This window comes from Hylobates moloch, unplaced genomic scaffold (genome assembly GCF_009828535.3).
Source record: "Hylobates moloch isolate HMO894 unplaced genomic scaffold, HMol_V3 SCAFFOLD_1, whole genome shotgun sequence".
Lineage (NCBI taxonomy): Eukaryota > Metazoa > Chordata > Mammalia > Primates > Hylobatidae > Hylobates > Hylobates moloch.
Window position 1 is genome coordinate 203,347,857 of NW_026652276.1, and position 18,144 is coordinate 203,366,000.

An 18,144-nucleotide genomic window follows, 5' to 3' on the forward strand; every position below is an offset into this window, starting at 1 on the left:
CTTCACATATACTAACTTAAAATTTGTATTTCTAGTTTACAAAAGAAAATTAAAGAAATAAACTCATTTATTACAACAGCGCAGGGGAAAATACCTATGTAACAAACCTGCACATTCTGCGCTTGTATCCCAGAACTTAGGGTAAAATTAAAAAAAAAATAAATTGTTTAAAGCACCACATTGTTTCGCTAAATATATCTTAATGAGCTAGCTTAGAAAAATAGTTACCTCTTGCTCTTGACTAATGAAAAGCTTATTTCTGCCCTCCACCCTGGCCTCAGCGTCAAAGCTCTATCACAAACCTACATTGCTTTTCTCTTCTCATTCTGCCAGTAATTCCTCCTGATCTCCTTGTCTAGCCAAAATGCCCTCAGATTTAAGTTCTCTAGGGACCAATCACAGCAAAGCAGTAAACACTCCTGTAGCACTTTACTCAAATCTCTTCACCTTAATATTCAGTGCCTCAAATGCACTGAATATTAAATAAGAGAACCATTAAATAAGAGAACCAGACAACACCATGCTGATACTACAGTGAAAGTGTTGAAAAAAACACTACTTTTATTTCTCCTTTTGCCATATATATCATACAATTAAGAGAAAAAAAGACCAAACAAAATCTCCCTTCACATCCACAGTGTACAGCTTGATAGATTAGAGGAACTGAGTTTTAAGAATAACTGAATACAACTGGCAAAGAAGCAAATCTGCTTCTTATAATCTTTTTACTTTGGAGAAGTGTAACTATTTGAAATGTATATATTCTTTAACAACACAATGACAAGGAAAAACATCATAAAAACAAAATCTCTAATGGTAGAGGCAGAATTCTACTAAAAATAGATTTTCTAATAATATATGACAATCTTTATAGAGAATATGGTTATATCTTTCTTCTGTTTGATTCTATGGTAAGATTCTTGACAATAAATGTGTTTAATTGGGAATGTAATTAAGATAACAAGTGTTTGTTATAATTAGATAGATATATTAAAAAAATGTGAGTAGTCTTTCTCTGGAGTTGGTACATATAACCTGCAATTTATTCAGAGCTTTTTCATTTTAAAATTATTTCTAATCAGTGACCTATTCCTAAAGGTATTATTAACAGATTAAAGAATTCGAATGTGAGTAGTGGACTCTGAGATAATTTCCTAAAAATGCCAGCAGGAAACTTAACTTACTGGCATTCATTTCTAGAGAAAAAAAAAACACAATAAAGATTTTATACAGATAGATAATGTCGATGAGCAATCCTTGCATGATTTATGCATTAGTAGGCAGGGATGTATCTTCAAAACCATGGTTACTTTTATATTCTTCTTATTTAATCAGTAGTTGTATTTTTAATTCTTTATGTTAAATATAAATGTTTCTTTTTATCAATGTTTCAAACTTCAAAAAACAAATGGCAATAACATCATAACATTATGAGTAATTCTGGACACTCTGACGAAGAACCTAATGTTGATAACCTTGGTAGGTAAAGATAACGGTGATCAACTTGTAAAACACATTTTTAAATTTCCCCAGAATGGTGAAAGCACAATCACTTTACTTACAAAGCCCCAATTTGTCATTATTCCTGTCCTGAAATTAACATACTTTAAAAAAGGGTCCTCAATAAGGGATTCAGAGTTCGTACAAATCCCAAAGTTAATAAAAGAGTACTAACAAAAAAATAAATTTCACAGGATAATGCCCATGATAGTGTTCTTGGCTAAAATCAAGTGTTAAATAGATGAGAAATTAGGAAGAAAAGGAGTTAAATTATAAAACAATGTAAAAAAGAACAAAAAATCATACACTTAGAAAGGTTCATTATAGTTTGTAGGTAATTTTCTGAGCACACACAGACACCACTTTACACACTGTAATGACCAAAAGCATTTGCCTGTAAGAAAAAAAATTCACATGTAACATAATATCCTAGTATTATGAATGTAGTTATGATGTTAAACTTGGAGAAATACTGCCAAGTTACTTTGCAAGTTATTCTCTTTCTTGGTCTTTTCCTATTTCTTTTCTTGATTGTGTGCATACCTGGCTGGGTGTGGATTTGCAGTTGGTGGTGGGATAGGTAGAAAAGTAGCAAGTTCTTAAACACAACGTTCTATGGCAGCAGAACAAATTAATGATAGGAGTGAGGAATTTGTAGTCAAACAAACCTGGGTTCAAATTTTGCCTCTGTCACTTATTTGCTGTGAGATATTGGGTTAAGTTTTGTTTCTTAGTTTCTTTATGACTTAGTTTCCTTAACTGTAAAATGGGGATAATGATATGAGGTTGTTATAAAGATTAAATGAGATAAATAACTTGGCACTGTACTGGAGACATAGTAAATTCTCAATAAATGGAAGCTATTTTTCTTCCTCTCATGATTATTCTTTCTAGTTGATTTCATATGAGATCTTGGGCAAAGCAGGTAACTGCCCAAGTTTTCCCATTTGTAAACTACTACTATTACTTGGTTCTGATCGCTGTGAGGCTCATAGTTTTAAAAACTATACCATCATAAATTACAATGATGATGCCTGATGATAGTAATAATAACAAAAACAACAATGTAGAGTAGTAGTAATTATCATTTACTGGGTGTCTAGGATATGCTAATAGTACTAATAATTTACTGAGAGCCTAGGATATGCCTCAATACAGTTTTTTTTTAATCATCACAAAAACATCTTTCAATTAGGTGTCATAATTGTTTTAGAGTTGAGGGAAAAAACTCAGGCTAAGAAGGATTTACAATTAATAAGCTAAGATCTAAATTCAGAACTGATCAATTTAAAAGCCCATTCCTGTTCACTTCAGTGGTTCTTAGTTGCTGATTCTGCAATAGGCAAGCTCATCATGATGTGAAGTTAATAAATGTGGTTTTTGATGATATAAAGACTATTTAAAAATACCAAGACGTACCAACTATATAATAAAAGAACAAAAGAAGAACTTCCTGGTTTTGACAATGAAAGGGCCTGCATGATGCAGTACTGTTTTTTAAAAGTTGAGACTAAGATAAAAATAGAAAAAGATTATATTCTTGAAACCATTCTTCCAAAGGTTTTCTACTTGCACAAGATAAGTCATCTGGGCAGTAATAAAGCTGGAGCTAAGAATCCTCAAAATGCTTTGTATACATAAGGAGAACTCTGGTTATTTTACTTAGGGTACAATGTCACCAAATGATTTACTTAGGGTAGAATGTCACCAAATTATTCCTGTCTCACAGATTACATATGAGCTACATTAAACTAGTGTGTTTTTTCTTTTTAATCGACATCATTCATCACAGATGTGCTAAGCTTAGCTTACTAGCTTAAAAAACTCAAACAAAAAAAAACAGTATTCCTCAACCAACGATGATAAATGCCATGCAGTCTAAACACATCTGCGCAGAACACAGCCCAGGCCATGCACTAGCTAACACACCACCAGGAAATAAGTGAGGAATACACACGTGGACTCATATAAAGAAGGCATCCACGAAGGAGTAGAAATGTTAGGAATCTGTGGAAGATTAAGAGGCAGACTTGGAACTTTTGGAAGAGCTACATTGGGAAGACTGTTGGCGATATTCCTGTAAAGAAACAAACAACGTGGGAAGGGACCACCATAAGCGATAACTACAGATGGCCATGTGTAAAGTCATAAGGTCAGGGTTGAAGAGGCAGGCGCTCTACGGACACTAGGTAAGATACCTACTTGACAGGCTGCCATGTCTCCTGCTCAAAACCTCTGTGAATTGACTGGGCGATGGAGGACTCCATGAGATCCACATAGCGGACAACCAAGGGTACAAAGATTTCTTGCAAGTGTTTGTGAAATTTTCCATTACACAAAAGTGCTGAAATAGCCAAGCAGAAACAGTGTTTGTCAGAGGGATAATATCAGACATTTGGAAAATATGGGCCAAAAAACACGTTTTCTGAGAGAGTCTGACACAGAAGAACTGATAAAATGCAGATGAGAGTAGATCATATAACCCATATTGAATATCATATCATAGAAATTGATCAAAAGGTATAATTAGCCTTCTATATATGGCTGTCAAACACAAATAGATTATATCTCTCTAAAATTCTCCTGGCAGGTGGTATGTTTTTATTTTCTAAGAGGTTTAACACATAGGTACATGACCACTCGCTGGAAATTCAAGGGAGCTGCGAGCTCCCGTGAAGGTCCTGACACATGTAAATACAGCAATTAAGCAGAGTTAAAATCTCTGTGCTATGCTGTGATCACAGAGGAGCTAAACCTTCTCAATTCTAAGAGGTAAACTTGATGACTTGTAAAAGCTATTCTTGTTCACTAGAAGGGTATCTGTGGGTTTGGGAATATCTATTTTGATTCATGAACATTATAGTTACTTGTGGATTTTCTTTTTAGTCATTCAATTTTGCATATCTGTATTTAAAAACAGCACATGACATGGATTTTTCAGTTTTCCATTTGTCTTTAATAAATGGCAGCACGGAACATCCTACCTAAAGTAGTGACAGAAATCTTAGAATTTGTGCTACAAGGCTGCTGGGCAAGGTACACTCACCTTTTTCAGGCGATCAATGTTTTCTATGCAGATGATACAATTTTATTAAAATATAGGTGAGTATGTGCCTAAGTTTCACCATTAAAAAATAGAGAATCTATATGAAAACAGTAATGCTAAGTAATATTTAATAAAGACTTTATTTTAGATGACAGTACTACAGATTATAAATATTTCTCAAAGAACATGTCCTAAGCCCCATTGTGGCCCTCAAAGTGAAAATGTGCTGATTTAAAAATATACTCTGTGGTCAGGAAAGGTGTCCCTGAAGAGACAGAAGAACCTTCCATGGAAGACTTAAAGGGTAGGTTTCCAGGTAGAGGGAACAGCTAGCAAACAAGTTTTGGGGAGGAATAAGCTTGGGTCTTTGCAGAAAGATGAAAGGCCAGAGTAACTGCAATAGACTGAGGGAGGGGGAGGGGCAGCCCATGGCAGGGTCTAGATCCTAGGACTAAGTAAGGAGTGTTGCTCTTAGTGGATGTGATGGGAAGCTTTATGATGCTTATGATTATGCAGACGAGTGACATGATATGATCTCTCTGGCTGCTGTGTGGAAATGGAGTAGGTAGCCAGGGGTGAAAACAGAGAAAAAGGTTAATACTCAGTTGTTTACTGCAATAGACTAGGTAAAAAATGATAGTGGCTTTGACTAGGGTGAAGAGGTAGAAGCTGGGGAAAAGTTAGTAATCTTATTCACTTTTATGGATCTGAATAGATATATATGCTTATAGTTACTAAATCTCATTACTAGCAACTCCAATAGCAGCGTCTTACAAAATATTCACTATGACAACTTCCCACATTATCTTCTTCAGGGCAAAAATATCCCAAAAGCCTAATAGTGTTTTAGATCTCGGTCAAAGTAAATGATGTTTATCACTGTGGCATGTATATGAAGATGCCTTCGATATGTTACTTTATGCGTTTCTGAAATTTCTCAGAGGCTGGACAACTACAGGCACATAAATTGGTGTGGGAAGTAATTCTAAACACAGAAGGAAATACAACAGATTTTTTTTTTCTACCTCTAATTGATATGGGTTAGTATTTTTTGTGGTTAAATACTCTTTTCCCAGCTCAGCTATATGCTAAAAGATTTCCCATTAAATTGTGAACAATACTCATATTTAATGATAGGTGTCTTATTTAGGAGACTAATGTTATCTTAATGATGTTTTCATTAGCACACTGAAAGAAGCTTTATTTATTACTGGAGATTCAATCATCGAGCTAGAAGGTACTATAGCTCAAATAATTCAGTTACTTTTATCAAATGCCACCTAAGTAAGCATGCTAAACTTTAAGGATAAAATATTCTCACCCAAACCATCTAATTCACTGTAGCATGCAAATTAAAAAATATACTGATATTTGAATTTATTGGGTCTCTGCTTAAGAACTCTCATTCTCTTCTTCCTCCTCCTCATCCCTAGCATATTTGGAGTACCAAGCACTATGTGAAGTCCTATATGTGCCTTATCTCATTTAATCATCACAGAAACTCTACGAGGGAGGAATTTTCTTTTCTTTTTTTTTTTTTTTTTTTTTTTTTTTTTTCTGAGATGGAGTCTTGCTCTTGTCGCCTGGGCTGGAGTGCAGTGGCGCAATCTTGGCTCACTGCAACCTCTGCCTCCTGGGTTTAAGCGATTCTCCTGCCTCAGCCTCCCGAGTAGCTGGGATTACAGGCGCATGCCACCATGCCCAGCTAATTTTTGTATTTTTGGTAGAGACAGGGTTTCTCCATTTTGGTCAGGCTGGTCTCGAACTCCTGACCTCAAGTGATCCACCCACCTTGGCTTCCCAAAATGCTGGGATTACAGGCGTGAGCTACTGCACCCGGCTGGAACTATGTTTTTAAACTTATCAATAAGGTAACTGAGGCATAGAGAGTTTAAGACACTTGTTTAAGATCATTTAGTCATTAGTAGAACCAGGATTTGATAGAAAAACTCCATGTCAACCTCTATAAAACTACAATTCCTCACTCTGACAACCAATTAGTCATCAAGACTGGTGTATTTTATATCCTTAATATCTTTCAGTAAGTTACCTTGCTCTCTTCATCACCACTGCTGTTGCAATAGTCCAGCCCTCTCATCGCCTGTCTTGATTAATGCAATAATAACCTAACCGGTCTTTAGGATCCTAATATTTCCTCTGCCAATCCATCTTCTCAAAATCATAAGCAGAGGGGCTTGCTGAAATATAAAACTAAGAATGTCACTCCTAAAGATTATAATCCTTTAGTGGATCATTATGACAAGCTTCAAAAGCCTGAGCATGGTATGAAAGCTTTCCAAGACCTGTCTTCAAGTTACTTCTCCAGCTCATTTCTGTTTTTTTTCTGTTGCCTTACCTTTCATTTCCTGGGGTACAGTCATAATGACTTTCACGATTCAGTATACATTTGCTCCTCAAATCCTTTCTAGAAATGCTTCATTCTGCTGTCCCCTTGCCCAATTACTGGCTTCTCTTGTTTACTCTCTACCCTGGACAGGTTTTCACTGTGGTTCTTGTTATACAAGTGGTCTTCTCTTGCTGACATATTTCTCGCTGCCTACAAGGATGTAAGGTTCTCAAGGCAGGAACTATGTCTGTATTCTAAGTTCCAGAAAAGTCCCTGGCTCAGAGCAAGTAATCAAATGTTTGTTGGATGAATGAATATTTGAATGCTAAGATTATTACATTATTATTGTATTAAATGGTACCTATAAAACCTACTGAGGCCTGTGTATACGCCTCATACTTTGTATAAAATATATAGCATTAAATAATACAGCTATAAGTTCTATTTTTAACCCATATGTACAAGATCAAACTGCTAAAAATTCTAATGAATATAAAAGTTGGTTATTTTATGTTTTTTATTTTAATGAATGTGGCAAAGAAAGGATTTTCTCTGGTCAGTTATGAATCTTGATAGCAAATGATTATATCCTGCAGAATTTAAAGAAAATGGAGATTACCTACATTTCCTATGAACTATAAAAAATCTTAAATTCTAGCCAAAACTTTGCTCAGAATTCAGCAAAGTTATTTTTTATTTGAAAAAAAAAAATCAAATTATAAACCCATATTTGAAAGTTTTAGAAAACTGGCAGTATTATTTCACTGGTAACTAGAGAGAAAGGGAAAGGAGGGAGTGGGGGAGAAATGGGGGAGACAGACAAAGAGAAAATGATGGAGGGGAGAGGGAGAGGAGGGGTGTGGGAGGGAGTAAAGGAGAAATAAAGGGAAATACACAAAGAGGGGTAAAGAAAGGAAAGAGAATATTTGGTTTCCAAAGACAAGCTACAGAAATACACCCTACACTATACTTGTCTATGTAAATGTATGCTCCTTCCTTAGTTGTCCATATGGCAACTTGCATTCCACTCCTATCAGACACTGTCAAAAGCCCCTCTTAATATGTAGCCTGAGGCATCACAGTAAGTGCTTCTATCTTCTCCATATGGTTCAATAAGGATAGGTTATGATTTGGGGCTGTCACCTGTCCAAATGAAGGCTTTACAAAGCACCCATTACAACAGTTCATTGGAAGAGGCAAGTTCTTAATGCGGCCTCATCCGAGAGCACTTCTGACACCATACTCAAGTATGAGGGAGTGAAAAGGGTTGCTCAGAATGAGTCTCAAAAAGTGATTACCACCTGAGGGGAAAGCCAGCACCTATTTTTCAGATAAAAAAATAATTTTTTCCCCAAAAGATTCCATGTTTCCAAATATCACCTTGTTAGAAAATAATGAGGCATTAATGACATCGAGCCCTATGGTACAATTAGAAATGGCAAAAAGAAAACAAATGGCTTAAATATAAGCTAAACTCAGGATGCAATATGCCCAATTATTTTGAAAATCCCCGATAATAAATTAGTGTTATTTTCATATGAAAAAGTCTTACATTTACAAAAGTACTTGTCATAGGCTTTTAGTAGTAAGATTTCAACAGAGAATTTAAATTTAAACTATGATCCAATTAATAACAATTACTGAGACAATAATCACTGAGTAAAATAAAGAATAAGCAAATAAAATAATTCATATATTGTTTTTAGGGTAAAAATATGCTCTGACTCTTGAACCCATATAATCCAATTTTATAGTGCTCATCCTCTTCCAATTAGCCAGCTTTAGTGGATTACTAGAAAGAATGATTTTTCTCCTCAAAATTCTAATTAGGCATTTCAGAAGGAAATGGGTAATTCATGACCAGCAAAACAAATAGACAATACAAACCACAATAAAATCAACAGACTTTACCATAAAACAATTATTTAAGAGACTACAAATTATATCAACCCTGAGCAATGCAAGCACAGTGGACTAAGAAAATTAATAAATCGCTCTCCATGTTGACAAATGCATACAATGAAGACCCCCATCACAGAAACAGAAAATATGAGTATGGGCTTCAGGAGAAAAGCCAGGAGAACTGCCGTCTAGAACAGCATTATGTAAAAGGAAAACACTCTTCTCTCTCTCTCCCCGCCCCCCACCCCCACCCCCACCCCTTCCTCCCTCCCTGAGATTTAGGAATAGCACCCATCTAAGAATCTGGCACATTAAGTAGGCACTCAATAAATGTCTGATTATTGAATAAATATCAATAAAAATCTACCTCCTAAGGGAAACTCCAAGAGCATCCCATTTAAGTAGACTGGGAAACACACTGGGTCCTATTTTCCTTTTAATAAAAAATTTGATAAGTAATTTTATATTTGGTGATATTAATGTATACATTAACTAGTATAATAACCCCTAAAACCATACCCAGCTCTTTCTTTTCCCTTGGGGTACTTGCTCATATATATTCATACACATATACATCTATCTAGGGAGAGAAAGTGACAGGAAGTGACAGAACACAGCTGTTAAAATGTTTCTTACTTTTTGGGCATCAAATCCAAATTTAAAACTGTATTGAAAAAATTTCATAGAATGGTACATATAATTTGAGTTATACTTCTACAATCTACTGCATCAAGTTATTTGTGTATATATGTGCATATCCTCCACTAGATTTTATGTTTTTCAAGGGGAGGAATCATTTCTTATTTATCCATGTATTTGCAAGGGGCCTAGGATTTGTAAATTGTGGGCATTAGGCACTTGTTTCTTGTGAAACTAATTCAGAAAAGCTTAATTAACCAAAGTTTATAAGGCAAAGATAAGTAAAGAAGTCTTATGGTCCAGCAGTCCTCAAGCTGTTTTTTTAATGAAATTACGTAATATTAAAGGCAAATAGAAAAGCCTGTAATTTTACTCAAGCTATGCATAGCCTTCTAATCTTTGAGTTAATGTCCCACAATACTTGCCCCATCAATGGGAACGATTGAGTACAGCTATATCACGATTGATAACTCTCTCAAGGGTGGGTTTCTTGATGACCATGGTTTTCAGAAGTTACAGGTGTTCCTGTTAATCTGTTACAAAAAACACACTGGCATTTTAGAATAGGTGATTATCTTTAAGCCACTAAACCCTATGAAAATATAAAAAGCAGATTAAAATTTTTAAAAAGTCTACAAGTAGCAAAGAAACTAGAGCAGGCAGGGCGTGGTGGCTCACGCCTGTAATCCCAGCACTTTGGGAGGCCGAGGAGGGTGGATCACTTGAGGTCAGGAGTTTGAGACAAGCTGGACCAACGTGGAGAAACCCCGTCTCTACTAAAAACACAAAAATTAGCTGGGTGTGGTGGCGCATGCCTGTAATCCCAGCTACTTGGGAGGCTGAGGCAGGAGAATTGCTTGAATCTAGGAGGCAGAGGTTGTGGTGAGCCAAGATCACACCATTGCACTCCAGCCTGGGAAATAAGAGCGAAACTTCATCTCAAAAAACAAAACAAAAACAAAAACAAAAACAAAACTAAACAAAAAAAGAAATTAGAACAGTACTGTGGAATTCAACTGAGGGGAAAAAGGTAGTGACTCCTTGCTTTTATATTTCCTTTACCATACTGGTCAGTAAAACAAATTCTGACACACCATTTTGAATCCAATCAACTCTGGGGATTAGAGTTAAATACATTCTCACATCTTGGCCCTTATTTCACCATTTGTAAAGTGCATACTTATAAAACTAAGCTGGCACACACAGCTTTGTTGTAATCTAGATGTTATACCCTTTCTGCATTGTCCCTGGTTTATGTATATCCAGATATATCTATAAACACCAATTCGTGAATTTCAGATGAACAGCTCATTTAAGCACTTGAAAGAGAATAACACGCAGGTGTCAGCCTTCCATATTTCAAAGCTTGACGATTAACCTAATATACAATATGGTGACCTAACAGTCCTTCATTTGAAAGAAATCTGAAAAATAATCTCTGATACAGCCTAAGTGTGAGAATAACCCAGCGGGATTTCCACCTCTTCATTTCTTAATGAGTTTTTTGATAATGAGAGGTGACTTTGCCAGTCACTCTGGGCTCTATTATGGCTAATTTGACTCCACTTCACTCTCCTTGTTAATTATTAACACTAGCCTTTTTATCCTCATGAGACCACATTCCAATTTTTCCTTTTTCGATTTTTATGAGCCCATCTTTATGAAGGTGAAAGTCTTCGAGAATAGGTTTTCACTTAGTGTAGAGCAGGAACATTTATTATTCGTTTAGACAGAGACGCTGTGACATTGATTATATAAGCACGGGTGTTCTTTGGGATGACTTTAATGTGCTAGCAATGTGAAAAGGCTGTTAATTAAAGAAGCAGCACCGTGGTATTTTTCAGCTGGGAACCAGTTCCCAATAGAATGGTCATTTGCCACTTGCTAGCATATCCACAGATTAAAAGGTGACTAGCTCCAAGGGTTTGCCTTTCAGTAGTGCTGAAAGAGATGATTTGTGCCATTTGCAGATGGCTTTCATTTGTCAGAAGTGGTCACTTGCCTTATCTATTATTGACAGAACAACTATGGAAATAGCATGCAAGGGTAGAATCTATTTGTACTAGCTTTATAGTCACTCAGTATCATTGAACCATCATGCTAATTACTTCATTATGAAAACATTTATCTTCCCTCAATTTTAATACATCTCTTTTTCAAAATTGTTTCCTTAGATACCATTTAAACTGATTGTCCATTAAATTACCTCTTTAGCAGGGGAGTAGATTGGGGTAGATGAAGGCAGGGTAGAGAGCTAAGTGAGAACTTGGTCTATTTTGGCCAGAAATGGAGGCTGACTTTGTTTTCATCATCAGTCTTGCTCTGGGAATCAGTGAGTGAGTCTGTGAGGGGTGGGAGACTGGGGACAGTTGCTAAAATTGTGGTGCAGCTGGTGCTCTTCCCTTGAGGAAAACCGCATTTCATCTCCAAGGGTTCTCCACATTTCATCTCCAAGGGTTCTCCAAGCTATGACTTTCCCTAATCACGGCTAACTGTAAGGAAAGGCACACACCCCAGACAGATGTCTTTTATTTTTTTCTCCTTAAAATAGAAACCGAATTTGCCATCTTGAACCTTCCCTCACTAATTAGTTCAGTCCCTAGAAGTCTTGTCATAGATGATTCCTAACATACATGCTGAGACCACACATACCTTTATCTGATCCTTTCTGTACTCTTTAACCAACTCCTTTCCTCTGCCCCCCACAACACAATGCCCTTATATTTTCTCATTAAAAAATAAAAGTTCAAGGACTCTCTTGTCTTCCCTAAAAAGATTATATTCTTTTATAAATGCCCACAGAATCTGCTTTTTATACAGTGAAATGAGACTGAACTGCAGACCCAGTACTCAGGCTCTGACTCATCTCTGTCCTTAACTCCCTGCTGTCAAGACCCCGCCCGAGTTCCTGCCTCTAGGCATTAGGTTTCCACAGCTAGAAAATGAAGTTTTGTTTAAGATCCCTTCCATACTCCAAAAGATAAAAAACTATTTTTAAACATCGAAGCATACAAATTTTAATATAAGGAAGATAAGAAACCAATTAGGATGTCTGAATTATTCATGAACCACCCCCCAACTCAGCTATAAAGTTTTCAAGCCACTAATAAAGTACAAATTCTAACTAATATCTCCATTAGTTTGAGAGGTCTTAGTAATTTTAAATTTTGGGAAAGCAAACATAAATATGCAACATTATTAGTAATAAATTACACTGTTTAAAAACCTAAATATAATTAGCAGCCTATTTTGTGTAATGCACACACACACACAGACTGATGCCGATGTAAGCAAGCACTGTTTTTCAACAAATTAACTCCCTTCCTAATATTGGACATTCAGAGCTCTCTGTCCTATTACCTTTGGCTAGTTAAAGTTGTAATTATTTGGAATTTAGACAATAACTCTAATTGGGTCAACATGGTAAAAACTGTAACGCCATGGCCACAACGTAAGAATTTCTTTTTCTTTCAAGGGGTACTAAAATAATAGAAGTTCAATATTTTCCCATAGTTTTCCAAAAGGACAATTTGGGGGCAGCTGCAGGTTGACATTAAACATTTGAATTGAATTCACTAAATAACTCAGTATCTAAGGAATGTAATAAAACAAATACACAATTATTAACAATGGTCTTCAGTATCACCAAGGGTGATATTAATAGCTAGAAGAATTATGTTTTGTCAACTACTCAGTGGTCTTGATTTTGGATGGAAACTTGTGAGTTTGGGATAAAAGTCACCGAATTTTATTTCAGTTCCCCAGATCACACCACACTCTCAGTACCAAAAGGAAAGTATGACACTGGGGAACTTTTCTGTTTACCTCTCTACATGGAGGAGCTGTTTTTCTCAGAAATAACTGGGGTTTTCTAAAATCTGCAAATCACCATAAAATAAAAGCCAAGACCTAGACTTACCCTCAAAACTGAGTGCTCAAAAGAGATGAGTACTAAATGCTTCTCTATTTTGACTGAGTACGGTACAACAAAATAACACAAGATGATATGTAGTTAATGTATAGAAATAGTTAAATCAGGAGAGAAATATAAAACATATTTAATATGTGAATTAAATATTTGTAAATATGATTGAAAATTACATTGTATAGTTATAACTATGAAAATTATGTAGTTTTAATTTATTACCCTACAAATTTACATTTGCATTGAAAAAACTCTTCTTAAAAATAAATATGAAAAAATATTAATTCATTGGAAGGGATCATGAGGTCAGGAGATTGAGACCATCCCTGGCTAGCACGGTGAAACCCCGTCTCTACTAAAAAAACAAAAAAATTAGCCGGGGGGTGCGGTGGCGGGCGCCTGTGAAGGCAGAGCTTGCGGTGAGCCGAGATCGCGTCATTGCACTCCAGCCTGGGCAACAGAGACTGCATCTCAAAACAAAACAAACAAAAGTCTCAAAAACAAAAAAACAAAACAAAACAAAAATACCCTACTTACTTATTCTCATTTAGGGGACTTAATGCCTAATATATATACTTACTTTTGGCAGCAGGTTTACTGTTATACATTTGTCTTAAGATAATATTAAAAACCTGACTGTAATTTCATAGCAGACAATGAATGATGATAGAAGATTGGGAAAGGAAGTCATTCCACGTTGGCTAGCTGGCAGGAAGGAACCAAACTGGAACTTAAAAACTGGCTGAGGGCCAGGTGCAGTGGCTCACACGTGTAATCCCAGCACTTCGGGAGGCTGAGACAGGTGATCACTTGAGGTCAGGATTTTGAGACCAGCCTGGCCAACAAGGTGGAACCCCGTCTCTACTAAAAATATAAAAATTAGCTGGGCATGGTGGTGCTCACCTGTAATCCCAGCTACTTGGGAGGCTGAGGCATGAGAATCACTTGAACTTGGGAGGCCACTGGAAGTGCCACTGGGAGTGTCATTGCACTCCAGCCTGGGTGATGGAGCAAGCTCTGTCTCAAACAAAACAAAATAAAATAAAACAAAACAAAAAACCTGGCTTAGGATAATTTGCAGAATGAATGATTCACATATGGATAATTGCATGTGGGTTTATTAACAACCACTGAGAGCAGGCCTTATGGCTGAATCTAAGGTAGGAATTGTAAGCTTATAATAGCATCTTTGGAAATGAAATGAAATTGGATAGGAGAATGAATAAGACTAACAAAATCTATAGTATTTATTTGTCATCTATTATATGTGAGTTATCATCTTATTTAATGCTCATTGACAATGACACTGTTGGTGCTATTATTTTCCTTCTTTTATAGATATAGCACCTAGAGTTTGGAGAGGTTAAGCTATTGTCAAAGGTCAAGTAGTAAGTGACAGAGAGACGTGAATCTGTCTAGCACCAAAGCTCATGTTGTTAATTACTCTAACATGATGTCTCTCTTACTAGAACAGAGGTTTTTAACCTGGTGCCCTAAATTTAGGATGTCCATGGAAAGTACAATATTACAAACGATTTCATATCTATGTGATTTCCCCCCACCAGTTTTATCACAGACTCAAAGGGGTGAACAACCAAAGGAAGTTAAGAAAGACTAGACTAGAGCCATGAACAAAACCAATAACGATTTTTTCTTTAAACAAAGACAACTATAAAAACATGAATTTAGGTTTACAACCAGAAAGATATAGCAGTGGCCTTCTGGGAAGACAGCAGCAAAAACATGTGCAGTTTTAACATATAAAACATTCAAATAAAGTATAATAAAAAAAGTTCCAAATGTATTAACAGTGTGAAGAAGTTCCTTGGAGAGTAAGAGCAGACTTGGGCTGCAGGAAGACAGGGAAGAAGGAAGGAAGGCACCTCTCATTTGGGTCTGGGTTATTCAGGTCACATGGTGAGCACTATGTTCTTCTGAGCACCACATTCCAGAAGAACACTGAGAAATGGAGTGAGGTCTATTCAGGGTAAGGTGATGAGAATGGCAATGGGCATGAAAACCCTATCATAAGACAGGGTTGTTTTATATGGGAATAAAGAGTGGCAGAAGAAAATACATGACAGAAGACAACTGTTGCATTGATCAAAGAGAATGGGTCAGAACCAGAGGTTAGGAGGAGGCAGAGTTCACCTTGGTGTATCACGACAAGAATTTTATTCAGTAGGGAATTAGTGACCCCCATGGTCACTTCAAGTGCTGAAACAAAGGTTGTCAGCGGTAACCAAACTTGAGACTACATGAAACTAAAAAAAGCATCATGGGAAAGGCCTAGGAATCCGTATGTTAAAATCTTGATAAAAAACAAAGTTTGTTTTGTTTGCTAGAAGACCATCTACCAGAATAACTGTAAAGTTTATTATTAAATTGAGAATAAAAGTATCAACAGAGAGCTTTTACATTCTCCTTAATTTCTAAATGTTGAATGAGCAAGTCATACCACATAGCAATATCTGCCTATCATCTGTACAAATGAACCAAGTCTCAGGCCAGCAATATTACCGCAATGGACTTAAGTAGGAGCCTTAACATAACATGATTTCTACAATAATGAATTATTAAGGTGTCTTTCAGAGATGTAAATGTTCTTCAAGTACTTTAGAAATGCCAGCCTTTGAAGATTTTCAGATTCATAAGGTACAACAAAGTTCATAAAGAAGGGTGCCTAGGTCATCAGACCTCAGTGAAGGCAGGAGGATGGGAATGAGAGGACCTTCAGAGCCCAGTGGAGGGTGGGAGTGTCCCCGGGCTCCCTTAGTCCCTGGCCTGACATAATCGGGCAGGCTGAGCAAACCTAAATGTTACCCATGCGAACTCTTGTCAGGCCGGTGCTAGGGTACAGTAAAAATACATTCACATTCAACATTCTCCCACCCCTCCCCATTTCACATACTAAAGAAAATGCAAATGCTCACTGTCATTTCGGAGGAAATTATTAAGCAGTTGGAAAAGAGGAAAACTATCCCAGGAGTCTTGTGGTTGAGCCTCTAGTGCAGTGTCCATATCCACTGTAAATAAAGCCCAAAATTTCTCTGCATGTTCAGCCAATAAATCAGGCCACCAGGCAAATGCCTATGAAAAGATAAAAACATAAAGGAGGGAAGTAGATTACTTTTTAGAAACATGCACAAGTACTGTGCCAGTTGAAAATATTTTATAACATGTCTTAGTTTCACAAACAGGTACGATAAACAAAATATAATGTTTTTTAACCTGAGAAAAATTTTATAGGTACACATTAAAATCATACATTTGGAACTGATGAATGAAATAGAAAATAGAATTAAAATGTACAAGGACATTTATTCCTTTATAAAAGAAATACATGATTAGTTTACAACATATAGAACATATATAAAACAAAAAAGAAAAATTATTTGTATCTCATAATTTAAACATATCTATTCTGAATTTTTTGGTGTATTTACTTCCAATATTTCTTTTTTTTCTGTGAGTAGAAACATTAAAACATTTGGTATTACACTTCATAATATTTTCCTGTGATTTCACTTTTAATATAATAGCGTAATCTTCTACTATAAGGATATACTGTTATTTTTTACCGATTACCTTATTAAAATGGCTGTTTTCAATTTTTTGCTATTCTCAATGATAGCATGGTAAATATTTTTACATAAATATCTTTGACTACAGTACTGATTATTTCCTTAGGATAAACTTCTAATAATTACTGGATTAATGGGTATGCATTTTAGAGTCTTCACACATTGCAAATTGCTCTTTATGAAAAGTGTTTGCTGACATCCTTTCTCCATTCAGCAGCCAGTCATCATTTATTTTTTTGAGACAGGGCCTCACTCTGTCGATTGGGCTGGAGTGCAGTGGGTTGATCTTGGCTCACTGCAACCTCTGCCTCCCAGGTTCAAGCAATTCTCATGCCTCAGCCTCCCAAGTAGCTGGGACCACAGATGTATGCCACCATGCCCAGCTAATGTTTTTGTATTTTTAGGAGAAACAGGGTTTCGCTATGTTAGCCAGGCTGGTCTCCAACTCCTGGCCTCAAGTGATCTGCCAGCCTTGGCCTCCCAGGGTGCTGAGATTACTGGTGTAAGCTACAGCACCTGGCTCCAAATATGAATTGGATTATAACAGGAAGATACAAACCACAAAAAAGGGGATTGCAAAATTTTGACACACTATTTTCTTAAGAACTTTTCATGTTTATAAAAATTTCATGTTTCACATTTATAGTAAATATGGCCTTAAGATAATATATATAAAATAATAATCAGTAACTAAAAAGATTGCCATGTAATTAATTAGCAGATGGTAAAGGCTGACTTAAAGAAGAACAGTGTAGTATAAATACTGGATTTGAGAGTTGGGGACATTTTAACGCCTGGCTCAATGCTGTGACCAATATATGAATGTGAAAACTGGTTGGGAATGGTATGCATGATGAAAATTGAGCATACTGTTTTTTGCATATATTACCTTTGAATATTTTTTGGTTAAATATGTGATAAAATGGGTATATGACATAACATAAAAACACACAAAAAGTATATATCATTTCATTACACAGATCTTGCACCTATCTTTTGTAGCTATAGTGGTGACAAAGAAAAGAAGAACCTGAGATTCCCAACTCTGAGTAGAGCAGCACAGAAAAATGCAGCCCTGCAAAGAGACATTTTCAAAATCTCACTTCCAGTTCACAGCCAATATCTTTGCAAAAGGTTAAAATTAAGAAAATAACAGTCACGTTAGTTCAGGTTGTTTCAGGACTCTGAGAAAAATTCCTAA

At 36.1% G+C, this 18,144-nt stretch overlaps 1 protein-coding gene across 5 annotated transcripts in view; it reads right to left on the reverse strand.

The window, feature by feature from the left end:
- The window catches only part of CADPS2 (calcium dependent secretion activator 2), a 572,316-nt gene that overhangs the window by 73,350 nt on the left and 480,822 nt on the right, over positions 1 to 18,144 (reverse strand). For 3 of the 5 annotated variants that reach the window (XM_058426269.1, XM_058426266.1, XM_058426275.1), the window contains exons 19-21: positions 16,293 to 16,449; positions 3,703 to 3,844; positions 3,458 to 3,577 (exon numbers count right to left, since the gene is read on the reverse strand). In XM_058426269.1, coding sequence (XP_058282252.1) covers positions 3,458 to 3,577; positions 3,703 to 3,844; positions 16,293 to 16,449 — 419 coding nt within the window. The remainder of the gene's footprint in view (positions 1 to 3,457; positions 3,578 to 3,702; positions 3,845 to 16,292; positions 16,450 to 18,144) is intronic. The other 2 variants (XM_058426274.1, XM_058426272.1) reach the window with 1 other exon arrangement.